A 15,260-nucleotide genomic window follows, 5' to 3' on the forward strand; every position below is an offset into this window, starting at 1 on the left:
TTTTAAACGCTTTTTCGACCCTTTAAACCCGACTTTTTGGATTTGGGAAGAAAAGAGGAGCTTCAGAGGACCGTCGGGGTTTTTTTTAAAGCGCAGGAAAAAGGCTTGTTTTAATTGCTTTTATTAATACTAATAATACTAATAATATTATTATTAATATTATTAATAATAATTATAGGAGTTTTGTAAAAGATGCCCCGAGCTTTTTTGGTAAAGAAAGCCTGCGTTTCCAACGGGAAAAGGAACTGGAGCGAACTCCCCGATGAAGAAAGAGGAGAGATCTATGTCCCAGGTGAGTCTTAAGAGGAGGAGAAAAAGAAAGAAATTGGATTTATTTTAACCTTTAAAGTTGTTGTTGTTGTTTTTAAGTCGTATCTGATTTTTTTGAGAGGCCAAGAAACCTATTTCTTGGGCCAGTTTTTTTTCTCCAGTGAAGAGTTGTTGTTATTATTATTGTTATTATCATTTAATATGTATGTAATTATTCAATATCTATATAAAATATTTAAATAATTATTATATTATTTTAATATTATATTTTAATAATTATTAGTTAATGTTGTGTGTTTTCAAGTCGTTTCTGATTTTTTTGGAGGCCAAAAAACCTATTTCTTGGGTAGGTTTCCCCCCCAGTAAAGATGTATTATTATTATTATTATTATTATTATTATTATTATTATATTTAATATATCTATTTTAAATAGATATTATTTAAAATAGATATATTAAATATTATTAAATTGATAATAATTTTTATTTTATTTTATTTTTATTTTATTATTAATTAATTAATGTGTGTTTTCAAATCATTTCAGATTTTTTTTGGAGGCCAAGAAACCTTTTTTGGGGGGCAAGTTTTTTTTGCAATAAAGAGGTATTATTATTATTATTTATATAATTATTTAATAGTGATATAAAATATTTAAATAATAATCATATAATTATTTAATATTATTTTATTAATTATTATTAATTAATATTATTTTATTAAAGCCCCCCAAAACAGGGAGACCTTCATGGGCCCTTCGTTTCTTCCAAACCCATCAAGCCTAATAATAATAATAGTAATAATAATAATAATAGGATATTATTTATTTATTTATAAAGTGCTGTAGGTTCAATCAATAAAAATAAAAATAAAGACTAAAAATAAAACAAAAACCTGCCAGTGGCATACATTCTGCAAAGAACCATAGAGGTTTATACCTAATAAATAAGGATGGATGGGTGGATGGATAGATAGATAGATAGAGCGAGCCCCTATGGTTTGACCCATTATGGATGGAAATGCAAAGCCAAAATAGTTGGGTTTAGCAAAAGTAGTGTTTTTTATGGGGGAAGAAAAGTATTGCCTCGATGGTTTATGGGTTGAGAGTGTGTCTCATCTGAATGGGATTCCTGGGGGTCTAGTTTAGGGGATCTGAGATTGGAAGCAAAGCAGCCCTCTAGCTTTTCCTTACTTTGACCTAACTTGCAACTTGCAAGTTGTATTGATTTTTCTTTTCCCAGAGGATGCTGGGAAGTGTAGTTATGCGAAACCCCCATCATCCCCCCTTTATTCCTTAATTCCTTCCTTCCTTCCTTCTTTCCCTTTAGGAGCAGTAATGGTTCAACTGTCTGCTTGGTTCATTGGGAAGCCCCAGGTGCAAATGGAAAACCAGCGTTTGCATTGGTGCAAGGAGGATCAGGCCCACTTGATCCCTTGAGATCCACCAAGCAAAGGGGATTCTTTATAGATTCTTCTGGCGCAGACTCAGCAAAGAGATCCAGTGTCTTTTTAAAAACCATTTTAATAATGCTTTTGGATGCTCTTTTGTCTGCGGTCCAAAACGCACTGCAGAAACCGTCCAGTTTGGGACAGTGCTAGGGGATTCTGGGAACTGTGGCTTTCAGGAGACATTGAGCCGCCTGTGTCTTGGGGCCACAATAAACTACAAGTCCCCATGTTCCCTAACACTCCCTGAGCCAAAAGCGGTCTCAAACTGGATTATTTCTGCAGTGTGTTTAGGATCTATCTTGTGTTGTGTGCCTTCAAGTCATTGTTGACTTATGGCAACCCTAAGGTGACCCTATCTTGGGGTTTTCTTGGCAAGGTTGGTTCAGAGGAGGTTCGCCATTGCCTTCCCCTGAGGCTGAGAGAGTGTGACTCGGCCAAGGTCCCCCAATGGGTTTCATGGCCGAGCCGGGATTCGAACCCTGGTCTCCAGAGTCATAGTCTAGCACTTAAACCACTACTCTCAGAACACTATGCCATTCACAATCCACTGTGCCTGGATTATTCTTGTTCTCTTTGCAAACTTAGGAAGAGCCCTGATGCAAGGTCTCCAAGGCAAGAGATGAAGCACAGATTTGTCAAGCTGCAGCACTGCAAGGGTCCCCCAAAGGCCATCCAATCTAACCTCCTCTCAAACCTATGGAGGGATCCATTTCAAACATCCCTGAGATGTATCTGTTTAGGGAAGGAGCATCCAAGATTGAATCATTCTTAAAAGTGAAGAAAATGCAAAGCTATAGCCATGTTAGTCTGTAGAATCAGTATGTAGAGAGATCTAGTAGCGCCTTTGAGACTCAATGGAAGAAAGACTATCTGCATCTGAGGAAGTAGACTTTAGTCTAGGAAAGCTCATGGGGCCAACTTCTTTCTTTCAGTGAGTCTCAAAGGTGCTACAAGATCTCTCTAAAGTAAAGTTATAGTGGGGCCATTGATCCAAGCTCAGAGGTAGACTACCATTGAGCATGGAAGATCCATTTAGAAGTTCCAGTTGCCAGCCCCACATCATGGTGGATATCAGATCTGGCTGATAGGAGTTGTAGTCCATCTCATCTGGAGAGCAACCACAATGAGGAAAGCTGACCTTATGCCTGCATTGATTCCCAAACTTTGGTCCTCCAGGCGTTTTGGACTTCAACTCCCAGCAGCCCCAGACACCTGGCCAACGGTCAGGAATTCTGGGAGCTGCAGTCCAAAACACCTGGAGGACCAAAACACCTGGATGTCCTGGCCGTTCCAAAGCACCATTGACTGGGTGCCTTCTTCTATAACCATCTATTCATCATACATATCTCTAAAGCATTGATTCCCAAACTTTGGTCCTCTAGGTTTTTGGACTTCAACTCCCAGCAGCCCCAGACACCTGGCCAAGGGTCAGCAATTCTGGGAGCTGAGGTCCAAAACATCTGGAGGATCAAAGTGTGGGCATCACGATGAATAAAAGTTCAGTTTGACCCCTGCCCACGAGTGGCACCAACCTCTGCCCACCTTGGAAGAAGGCAGCTGGTCCATGGCGCTTTTGGCGCAGCCAGGAAAATGCCGAGTGCTGGGTTTGTAGTCCTCCCTGCCAGTCTCAGCAAACATCACAAGGCTCCGTTTTGGGAGCCTGTAATTAGCAACTAATTAATCGGGCTGGAAGCCTGGCAGAAGTTTCTGCTATAAAGTGCAACCTGAAAAGGCTTTGAAGGGGAATCTCAGCAGCGCCGCCTCTTTGGCCCAAAACTGGGAGAAAGAGCCAGTCTGAATTAGAGGATGGAATAGTTGGACGACAAAGTCTGTGTGGCTGTGTAGGGTATGTAGGGTGGCATAGTGGTTTGAGCGTTGGACTATGATTCCGGACACCAAGATTTTTGTGGGCTTCTTGGGCTACGTGGCCATGTTCTCGAAGAGTTTATTCCTGACGTTTCGCCAGCATCTGTGACTGGCATCTCCAGAGAATGCTGGCATGGAAGAGAGTGGGGCATGTGTGTATATATTTGTGTGACCCTGGGTAGAGAGGAGTATATAGCAGGGGGTTGGATTGAATGGTCCTTGTGGTCTCTTCCAATTCTATGATTCTATGTATATACCCCACTCTCCTCCATGCCAGCATTCTCTGAAGATGCCAGCCACAGCATAGCATGCACCGACTGGCATCATCTTCCCACAACTGCAGATTCCCAGGATTAAAATAGGGACCTTCTGCATGCAAAGCGAGTGCTCTGACCCTGATTTGCAACCCCCCTCGAGCTAAAGATCCCACTGGACTGTCTCTCATCTATCTCAAACAGCATGGCCTATGGCCCGGGGTGATGGGAGCCATAGTCCTGCAACATCTGGGGCAGGGGCAGATGTTCTCCACACCTGGCCTTGACCCACTTTCCAATGCGCCACCTCCGCTCTCCCTTTGCGACGTCACTTGCTGGGCAGGGCTGAGCATAGTGACATCAAAAGAGAGAGAAGGAAAGACCATTGCAACCTGGCGATTTTGTTTTTATGGGACTACAACAAGTCTTTTTCTACTTTATGTGTTGCTTTGTTGGGGACAGGGCAGGTGCTTGGAGCATAGCTGGATTTGAATTCGGCTCCGGAACAGGCCAAACAGCATAGTATGGAGCGTACCTCTGAGAACGCGCAGGCAGCTGACTAGTCACCATAACCGTCCCTCACGTGTCCGCAATTAAAAAGAGTGGGCAAAGCGGAGACTTTCAGGAAGGGTTGCGTTTGCGGCGCCTCGCCTTTCCGATTGCAACCGCTTTGGCACAAAGCGTTTCGTCTCCCTTTTTAATTAAAAGCCAAAGAGAAAAAACAACAGCGCACATGTTTGACAGGCTCCAAGTCGCTCACTGCCGGTTTACGTCAGGCGCCTTTGGACAGACTCAAAGCGGGATGTGGATGCTCCTTTGGTGCAAAGGCAGCTTTTTGGAGCTGCGTGCATGTAGTCATTGGACAGAAAGAGCATTCCTTCCCCCCTTTTGCCATCTATTCCGAAAATGTTGTGCTGCAAGAAATTACAGGGGATCCTTGGTATCTGCTGGGCTTTGGCTTCCTTGGTTCCATCAATGCCATTTTATTAACCCAGTTTTGCTTTTGCTCTACAACGTCCAAAATTTTTTGCATTCTCTAGATGCTCCAGCGCAACTCTGCCAGAAATTGACCATAGAGCCATGTTGGAGGACATAGAGATTGCTAGAGAAAACATTTCTCTAGGCCTTTTTTAGGTCCTCTAAATTTTAGCTTGGACTTTTGTAGATTTGATTCTTATACTGTATTCTGTATAAGAATCCCTAGGTCCTCCAGCGCAAATTCGGTCCTCTGCCTGAAATTGGCCATAGAGTTGCACTGGAGGACCTAGAGATTGCTAGAGAAAACACTTCTCTAGACTTGATTCAGCGCAACTCTGCCCAAAATTGGCCATAGAGTTGCATTGGAGGACCTATAAGATTGCTAGCGAAAATGCTTCTCTAGACTTGATTCTTATATTCTCTCTAGGAATCTCTAGGTCTTCCAGCGCAACTCTGGTCTTTCGGCTTGGGCAGATGTTGTGTTATCTCGGGTAAAACTAATAATGTATTCCAATTTTATGGCAGTCCTGTGCCTCTAACCCCAGCGAATGTGGAAAGCTCACTGTCGTGGGATTCTGGGAGCTCTAGTCCTCCTCCTCCATAAAAGAGCATTCCCAACCTCTGGCCCTGGGAGCGTGCCACCGCCAAGTGCTGAGGTGTTCCTTCTCTTTGCAACGGAGCCAGGAACGAACGGGAAATGGGGCCGATGCGCCTTGGATCAGGATGAAGGTGGTTGCAACACAGTGCCCTCCCACTCCGCCTTCCCCGAGGCAGGTGTGACAGGAGCTGGAATGGTGGCGCCGGCCCCGGAAACGCTTAATTAACTCCTAGGGCTGGGCCGCACGTTCCAGTAGTGTCCTGGTGAACCGGTTCTCGGGTGTTTACTTGCTAATTTGCAGCTGGAGCCAAGTGCGGAGGAGAGGACCCCAGGAAACGTCCCTCCTGGTCATGAAGGCTAGCGTCACATTGATGCTCTGCGGTTGTCGTTGCGTGTCCCCAAGTCATTATTTGACTTGGGACACCCCTATCATAAGGTTGTCCTGGAAAGTTTCTTTAGATGTGGCTTGCCATGGCTATCCTCTGAAGCTGAGAGAGTGTGACTTGCCCAAGGCCACCCTTTTAAATAGAGATTCGAACCCTCGCCTCCATAGTCCAATGCTCAAACCACAACCCTATGTTGATCCTCTTACTGATACTAATTTAAGGATGCTTTTTAATGGCTTTGGTGTTCAAGTGTTAAGGATGAGCTATGCACGCCTCTGTTTTTGCGAAAGGCAGGCTCAATAAAATGTTAATGCAACTATGCGCCACTATGCGACTATGCCTTCCTTACAGGGATTGCCTTTGTGCCTTTTAATGTAGAAAACTCTGTCTGGATACATGGGGCGGAGTAGGACGGGATGTCCTTAGACTTACAAAGTGGTTTGGGTGGATTCTAATTCTGGATTCTGATTCTTCTTCCAGCACTCCAGCCGTCATGTGCTTTCTCTGTGTTAGGACTAGATTCAAGTTGCTGGAGTAGCAAAGGAAATATATTGAGAGTCATAGTAAAGCGATAGCATTGGATGGTGATGGGTTCTCGCTTTGCTGGAGGTCTTCAGACAGAGACTGGAGGACCATTTCTTGGGCATGGCTTACATCTAGGAGGGGTTTGGTTGACCTCTGGGGACTTCTCCAATTGTATAATCTTGTTTTCTCTTCCTCTAGTCTCCCTGGGGGGATATGCCTTATGGAAAGACCCGGAGCCTTCCGTTGCCGAGCCCCCTTCCTATCCGATGCCTTTGGATATGACCATACGAAACTCTACTTATACAGCTGCACAGCCCCATTGCACAGCCCAGGTCCCAAGCGGGACACAGCCGGATGCTGAGTCCATCTTCCTGCGGCCCAAGATCAAGGTAAGGACCCAACATGATGGTATTGCTCCATGATAAAACACCGAAGACCAGAGGTACTTCTCTAAATTTACACCAGCTTTCAGATGTGTTGGACTACAGGTCCTACTGTCCTGCTGCCTGGGGATGGTGGATATTATAGTTCAACCTATCCAGAGGTCTAGCAAGCTGGATTTCTGATGGTGAGAGGAAAGGACATTATTGATCTGAAACATCGAAGGACTGCCATTAGTCTAGCGGTAGCCAACCATAATGAATGGTCTGGTCCTTATTTGCCCTGGTTGTGGGCTGTATGGTATCATGACCCTATTTCTGCCCCAAAATCACAACAAGAAGTGACTTCTTTGGTGTCATGTTGTTGCAGCATGCCTTCAAGTCATTTCGGACTCCTGGCAACCCTAAGGCAAACCTATCATAGGGTTTCCTTGAAAAGGTTCTTCAGAGGGGGTTTGCCATTGTCATCCTCTGAGGCCGAGAGAGTGTGTCATTGCCCATGGCTTACAATAGCCAAGCCGGTATTCGAACCCTGGTCTCCAGAATCCTAGTCGAATGCTTAAACCATTACACCATGCTGGCACTACATAGCCAGGCTATAACTAGGAATACTGGACATGATAATGATGTGCCCCTCTGCCCTTCTCTGCAGGTGACCCAAGGGGATACTTCAAGTGAGCAGTTTTCCTGCCCTTTCTGCCAGAAGGGCTTCTCCTACCAGCGCATGCTGAACCGTCACTTGAAGTGCCACAGCCAGGTGAAGCGCCACCTTTGCCCGTATTGCAACAAGGGCTTCAACGACACCTTTGACCTCAAACGCCATGTCCGGACACACACAGGTGAGCTTTGCCAGGGATGGGTACCTAGAGAGACAGTTGGCTTTGCTGTACAGTTAGCCCTCCATAGCCATAGATTTTTTTTATCCACAGATTCAAGCATGCATAGCTTGAAAATATTCCAGAAATATATATATATATGTGTGTGTGTGTGCGTGTGTGTTCCAAAAAGCAAACCTTGATTTTTGCCCATGTTTTATAAGGGGCAGCATTTTAGTTTGCCATTGCATTTAATGGGACTTGAGCATCCGTTGATTTTGATATCCAGGGGAAGTCCTGGAACCAAACCGATACCAAGGCCTTACTGTACAACGAATAGTAGCCTTTATTTCTCTGCCCGGAGGAGCAAACCAACTGCAGCTCACCCCTTTCTCTCCCTGCCCTCTTGACCCTTCCAGGTGTGCGTCCGTACAAATGTGAGCTTTGCGACAAGGCCTTCACCCAGCGCTGTTCCTTGGAGTCCCACCTGAAGAAAATCCACGGCGTGCAGCAGAGCTACGCCTACAAGGAGCGCCGGGCCAAGCTCTACGTCTGCGAGGACTGCGGCTTCACGGCCGACAGCCAAGAGGGGCACTTGCTACATCTACAGGAGCGCCATCCCGACAGCCCGCTGCTGCGCAAGGCATCGCGCAAGGCTACTCCTGCCCCGCATGGCACCGTGGTGCCACCTTCCACGGATCTGTTGCAGGGGACGGCCCACCTCTGAAACCTCTCTGTGTGTGTTAGTTTGCATGAGTGTATGTGTGTGTGTGTGGGTAGGGGGATATTAAAAATGCCATGGGAGGAAAGGGGTTAGTTCCCACCTGCCTTTGCCTCTCCTCTTGGCAAAGGTAACCTTCCTCCAAGCTCAGGGATTCTCAGAGTTCAACGTTGGTGCCACTCCAAATGAATGGCATCCTTGGTTCGAACCTGTGACGGAAGAGACAAATTGATTTCTATGTCATGTAGAAAAGTTGATGGGACTCAACTTTTGATAGTTGACTCTTAATCCAGGTACTGGATAGTTGGCTCTTGATCCAGGTACTGGCAATGAGATCAGGTCCTCTATTGTATCCAAGGGTAGCAGGCCAGGCCAGGAGATGATGAAGTATATACAGCTCAATCTTCCATGGAGGAAAGTGAAGGGGCTCAGGAGGAGTGATGGTGGTCAAACCTGTTACTACAGCCGGCCCTCCACATTTGTGGCTTTGACTTTGTGGATTTGATTATTCACAGATTTTATTAATATGTGCTCTCTAGGAACCCCTAGGTCAGTGATGTCCAAACTCTGGCCCTCCAGGTGTTTTGGACTTCAGCTCCCAGAATCCCAGACTATTGGCCAAGGTAGCTGGGGCTTCTGGGAAATGAAGTCCAAAACACCTGGAGGGCCAGAGTTTGGACATCACTGACCTAGGTCCTCCAGCACAATTCTGTGGTCACTTTCTGCCCAAGGTTGTGCTGGAGGATCTAGAGATTCCTAGAGAGATCACTTCTGTAGGCATTTATAAGTCCTCCAATTATGGTCCCCGTTCTGTGGTCAACTTCTGGCAGATGTTGAGCACTGACTTGTTCTGGAGGACCTAGAGATTCCTAGAGAGGTGTTCGTTCTGGTTAAGAAAAGGGACATGGTTTTTCCACTTCAACAGGGATTCTGAATCCCTAACCCCAGTGAATGTGAAGAGTCCTCTGTACTACCCTGTCCCTTGAGGTTGCTTCAGTGCCTTATAATGTTCCTGTCATTTAAAATGCTTATGGCAGTGATCTAGAGGAGAAACCCAAAAGAAAATGTAGGACAATATACCCTTATACACAGAACGTCTCTAAACCAATGTATAAGTCCATCCAGTTTTTGCATCCTTTCCTAAGTGTTACATCAGCATTGATCAGACTTCCCTTGTTTTAGTCATCTACCTGGGTCACATTTTAGTGATCTGCTGGATCACACTTGATCTAAAGCAGGGGTGGGCAACTGTGAGAGTCTAGGAGGCCATGTTAGATCCCTAGGAGACTTTGGCAAGAGCCGCTGTAAATGAAAACCAAATATTTTTGCCGCCCCAATGTCTTCTAGTGGCTCTGGAGGGGCATTTTCACCCTCCTTTTAGTTCTCTTTGAGTCCTAAGTACCTTAAAGGCTTCAGATCCCAGCTGATCTGGAAAGCTAAGCAGAGTCAGCCCTGGTTAGTACTGGGATGGGAGACCACCAGCAATTTCCAGCTGCTGTAGGCTATATTCCAGAGGAAGGAACTGGCAAAGGCCCTTCCTTGGTCTAAAATTATGTGGCTTCCAGAGAGCCAGTGTGGCATAGTGGTTTGAGTGTTGGATTGTGACTCTGGAGACCAGGGTTCGAATCACAGCTCGGCCTTGAAACCCATTGGGTGACCTTAGGCAAGTCACACTCTCTCAGCCTCAGGGGAAGGCCATGGCGAACTTCCTCTGGACAAATCCTGCCAAGGAGACCCCAGGATAGGTTTGCCTTAGGGTCACTGTAACTCAGAAATGACTTGTTGAAGGCACACAACGACAAAAACAACCTCTATTGAAGACCACCACCCTGCCTTTCCTTGCCACTAGATACCTTCACCAGGATCCGACATTCTTGGCTGTGAAGGGCAATCTAGTCTCTAGCCCTGTATTGTGCGGTTTGCTTAAACCTCTGTCCTGTAAGTGGCAGTGATGATGATGATGATGATGATGGGGTTTTCTGCATGCTTGTCTTCCTCATCCATCTCCTGAACCTGGCATGATCAGTCCTTGCCAATAGCATGGTAACCAGATGTCTAACGGAGGACAAGGAGGACCGCACAATGTAGGACATTCAAGAAAAATGTAGGATATGTACCAAACAAAAGCTGAATCGTCAATTCAGGCTTCTTAGTCATGTTCAAAACAGAGAAGATTCTGGATTTGCTCCCGGACCGAAGGTTTAAAGTTGGAGTGTTGGACTGTGACTCTGCAGACCAGCGTTCGATCTGACGCCCTGGAAAAGGAGGACATCTGGTCACTATGGTCAATGGTCTCCAAATAAAACCCGCCAGGCATTTTTGCTTTTGAAAGAACACTGGAAGTAATGGTGAGACCCACTGCATGAGTCGGTTTTGCAGAGTTGCAAGGACATGACTGTGTCGGAAAAGCAAAAGCGGAAAGCAAAGAACATCAGGGACCAGTGTTGTTACATTTCGGGGTGTCACAAATAACCAGACCTTGCAAAACGTGCATCTTTTTTGGACTACATCTTCCATTAGCCATGTTGGCTAGGAAATAATGGGAGCTGGAGTCTCCAAAGGACGTTTCTAAGTAATGTTTACTTGCGTTACATTGCTTTGTGTGTGTGTTTTTAATGCACAACTGAGCATTGGAGAATGGTAGTGTGAGTGACTTCTCAAAACTTAAGAAGCAGCGAATTACTTGGTTGTTTAAAAATAATGTTAGATAGAAGGAAAATGGTCACAAAGAGGGAGCTCATCTCACGAAATACCTGCAAATCTAAGTTATTTAATTTATTTTTTCTTTTAATATTACTATTTTGGGAAGGGAGATTGTTCTGCCTTAGGGTTCCCAAACCATCCGGTTGCCTTTCGATACTATGCAACTTGACCAAGATAAGATGGAGGAAAGAGTTAGATAGGTTTGTGTCGGACTGCAAAAAGTCTCAGACATATATCTTGACGGAGTCGAAGGCCGCATCCGTATTGCAGAAATAGTCCGGTTTGATACCACTCTGACTGCCATGGCTCCATAATGTGGAATTAGGTGAATTGTAGTTTTGTAAGTCATTTCTCTGGCAGAGAGCTTTGGTGCGAAAACAAACTGCACTTATCCCTCCATATTTGTGGGTTTGATTATTCACGGATTTGATTCATATGTTCTCTCTAGGAATATTTAGGTCCTCCACTGCAACTCTATGGTCAGCTTTAACTAAAAGTGGCCCTGAAAGACCTAGAGAGGACACTCTACTAGGCCTTTGTAGCTCCTCCAGTGAAACTCTATGGTCAGCTTTAACTAAAAGTGGCCCTGAAAGACCTAGAGAGGACACTCTACTAGGCCTTTGTAGCTCCTGGTCAGCTTTAACTAAAAGTGGCCCTGAAAGACCTAGGGATTCCTAGAGAGGACACTTTACTAGGCCTTTGTAGCTCCTCCAGTGAAACTCTATGGTCAGCTTTAACTAAAAGTGGCTCTGAAAGACCTAGAGATTCCTAGAGAGGACACTCTACTAGGCCTTTGTAGCTCCTCCAGAGAAACTCTATGGTCAACCTTAACTAAAAGTGGCACCGAAAGACCTAGAGATTCCTAGAGAGGACACTCTACTAGGCCTTTGTAGCTCCTCCAGGGCAGTTCTGTGGTCAGTGTCTGTCAGACATTGACCACAGAGTTGCACTGGAGGACCTAGAGATTCCCAGAGAGGTGTCCTCTCAGGTAAAAACGTGGTGTTTTTGTTATTTGTCATTTTTCCACATTCACGGGGGTCTTGTGCCCCTAACCCTAGCGAATATGGAGGGACAAGTGTATAATTCTTCCATAGCATTGAGCCCTGGCGGTGAAAGGGGTTTCAAACTGGATTATTTCTGCAGTGCGGACACAACCAAGTGGAAATAGCTATTTGAAACCAGAGAGCAACAATCTGTGCCTTTGGGATGGAGACTGCACAGTGTAAATTCATTTGGTCCAAAACACACACTGCAGAAATAATCCAGTTTGAGATTGTTTAAACTCAGTGCTAGGGAATCCTGGGAATTGTTTGTTGTGCCACCAGGACTCTGACGGAGAAGGCTCAGTGTCTCCCATTACAGATCCCAGAATCCCCTAGCATTCAAGCGGTCTCAAACTGGATTATTTTTGCAGTGTGTCTTGGACTCCTGACTATAATTTAGAGACATGGCTAAAATGTTATTTGTGTGTGTTGTGCGAATGGGTGGATTTCCTTAAGGATCGCCAACTTTTCCCTCCAGCGTTGCGCTTCTGCTCTTAAGAGCAGATTGCTGCCATGTTGCAATTTTTAAACTGACTTTTAAAAGCGTAAATCTTGATGTTCGGAAGTGTGGAAGCGAGTGATATTTTTTAAACCGCACAGTACCTGTCACTGCCTTCGTTGCCATGATACCATCCAAACTTGTGCCATCCAAACCCGTGCGCCAGAAGGGCATCGCCATGCCCATCAGTAGAGAAAGAAGCATGGTTTGTGATGTTTCCAGAGAGCACAAAATGGCTGACGCGCAAAGACGGGCAAAGGCGACTTGGCGCATGCGTGGTTGTTGCGCAGGCGCAGCACCTCATGACATCCTGTGGAACATGGGCGAAAATGTATTTTCTGAGGTTGTGAATCTTGTTTACATATTGGTCGTCTTCCTTGGACCGCTGGGGAACAAACCAGGCCTGTGAACTTTTATTATAATGTTATGATTCTGTTATTGTTATTAATAATCAATAAACCCCTCCATTAGTTAAAATAAAATAAACATCTGTCTAGTGTGTGTTTGTGGGTGCTTTGAATTTAAATAGTAGAGATGTTCGTACATTACGGTCAACATGGGTACAGTCTGTGCATATAGGATCCTGACGGAGAGGTGGGGTAAGAATTATTATTATTATTATTATTATTATTATTGATTTGGAACGAACCTCCAAGGCCATCTAGACTGTCAGCGCAGGGATCCACAGCTAAAACGCGCATGAGATGTGGCACCCAAACTATGCTTAAATACCTCCAAAGGTAGAGAATGGCTCAGACTTTCAAGCAGTCTGTTCCATTGTTATTTTCACAGTAAAGGTCTAGAAGCCATGCGCTGTGATGTTGCTGGGTATGTTTAGCTCTGTTTAAACATTTGAAAGGATATCGTATTGAGGATGGAGAAAGCTTGTTTTTTGCAAAACACTAGTTTTCGCACGTCTATTTTCACCAGGTATGGGCTTGAGCAAGTGAAAACGGCTCTTATAGCGCACCTTTTTGCCCGATTCAGTTGCATCTCGTATCTGATCTACTTTTTGAACCGACAATACTTTCTCGTCCTTCAAATGGTACACCAGGAATCTGGATTGGGTACTCGATGCAGCCGAATCGGTCAAAAAGGTGCGCGGCAAGATCCGTTTTCACCCTCGAGCCTGTGCCCGGATCAGGCAAAAATAGACATGCGATAATCTCTAAGGATGCGGAGCAATGGGGTCACACTACAAGAAAAGATTCCACCTAAACTATAGTGGGTTTTTTGGGCGATGTGGCCATGCTCTAGAAGAGATTATTCCTTACGTTTCGCCAGCATCTGTGGCTTTGGCATCTTCAGAGAATGCTGACATGGAAGAGAGTTGTGTGTGTGTGTGTGTATATATACAGTATATATATCCCAGTAGAGATTTCCAATCTTCGAAGTTTAAGGCTTTCATGGCCGGCATCCATGGATTTTTGTGGGTTTTGGGGGGTATGTGGCCACTTTCGACTTGACATTGGAAATCTTTATGGGGATATATATATATCCAACTCTCTTCCATACCAGCATGCTCTGAAGATATGATGATTTCAGGTTGCACAGCAGACGTCATGAATATATATATATATATATATATATATATATATATACACACACACACACACATACATACATACACACACACACACACACACACACCGATCAATAAATATGTCTTTCCTGATGAAGAGATCCGGAGGTCTCAAAAGAGCGCAACTAGGGTCGCCATGTCCCAGTTTTGGCCGGGACATTCGTGGGTTGTGGAAGAGAGTTATGGCAGCCCTATGTGCACTATTATTATTATTATTATTTTGACTTTTAAATTGGTTGAATAAAAAGTTATTGTCCTAATATGGATTTTGGCATTTTTTTCAGTGTCCCACAAACTTTGAATTTTCGGTCTTAAAAGATGGAGAGGGGGATAACCTCCATGGCCACCAGAGGGCATAGAGGGATCATAGATACCAAGCATGCGCCATGTGCCATTTTAATTTCGTATGCATTGATTTGCAAGAGAAATGCTTTTTAGAACAGCAAACGGCATGTCCTTTCTAAAAGAGGAGTGGCGAGCGCATGGGGTCCAAATGTTGAGAGATCTCACTTCCCATCGACCCAAGCAAAGCGTAACCAAATAATGAAGGATGACCTGAATTACTCATCCAACAACACAGGAACTGCTCCACATTTCCCATCCCTATTGTAATTTTGTATATGAATCAATACACCTGATTATTGCTTTGAATGGTATGCAAAGCTGATTGATCGATCAATACACAAAGACAATTGCATTTAACCCTCTGTTCAGCTGCTTTTAAAATATCTCCGTTTCTCTTGCCTCCTTCTAGTTTCTCTCTTTGTCCTCATTTTAGGACTTTATCACACGGGGACCATTGGAAATATAAACGGGGATTATCCCATGCAAATCGTGCATTTGCAATTAAGATTTTTGCACGACGTCGCAGTCAAACAGCCATTATCCCAGGAATATCCTTGGGATATTGCACAATTGCAATAAAGCTTTTCACACAACGTCATGTCGAAAAGCAACTAACGTGTCATTAACTTTTGAATAACCAGGCAATAAACAGCAACAAAACTACATCTCTCTTAAGGACAGTCGCCCTTTCGCCAGGGACGCTATATAGCCAAGGCTTTGAGGGCAGGAGTCCAGGGTCCTTCGGTCCGGCCAAATGGGCACAAGGGTTCCTAAACTTCACCAAACAACATTTTTGATGCTAAGAAAGCAATGCGCATGATCATGCCCCTCTCGCTCCCCCGAAACGC

The 15,260-nt window shown here is 44.8% G+C and overlaps 1 protein-coding gene across 2 annotated transcripts; it reads left to right on the forward strand.

Annotated features, from left to right (window-relative positions):
* Positions 1-192: 192 nt before the first annotated feature.
* On the forward strand, positions 193-8,308 carry OVOL1 (ovo like transcriptional repressor 1). Of its 2 annotated transcripts, XM_042440564.1 has the most exons (4): positions 193-292; positions 6,523-6,713; positions 7,357-7,543; positions 7,939-8,308. In XM_042440564.1, exons 1-4 carry the CDS (start codon positions 193-195, stop codon positions 8,244-8,246), a joined length of 786 nt encoding a protein of 261 aa, XP_042296498.1. In that variant the 3' UTR covers positions 8,247-8,308. The 2 variants fall into 2 exon arrangements, with proteins under 2 accessions (XP_042296498.1, XP_042296497.1); XM_042440563.1 differs by lacking the exon at positions 193-292 and having other exon boundaries at positions 6,062-6,713.
* The last annotated feature ends 6,952 nt before the right edge of the window (positions 8,309-15,260 follow it).

This window comes from Sceloporus undulatus, chromosome 9 (genome assembly GCF_019175285.1).
Source record: "Sceloporus undulatus isolate JIND9_A2432 ecotype Alabama chromosome 9, SceUnd_v1.1, whole genome shotgun sequence".
NCBI classification, from domain to species: domain Eukaryota; kingdom Metazoa; phylum Chordata; class Lepidosauria; order Squamata; family Phrynosomatidae; genus Sceloporus; species Sceloporus undulatus.

Excerpts from the sequence above, each read along its gene's own strand:
- OVOL1 (XM_042440563.1), top strand. The coding sequence starts at position 6,381 with ATGGTGATGGGTTCTCGCTTTGCTGGAGGTCTTCAGACAGAGACTGGA. Across the intron at positions 6,714-7,356 it reads TCCTGCGGCCCAAGATCAAG|GTGACCCAAGGGGATACTTC; the intron begins GTAAGGACCCAA and ends CCTTCTCTGCAG. Across the intron at positions 7,544-7,938 it reads CCATGTCCGGACACACACAG|GTGTGCGTCCGTACAAATGT; the intron begins GTGAGCTTTGCC and ends TGACCCTTCCAG.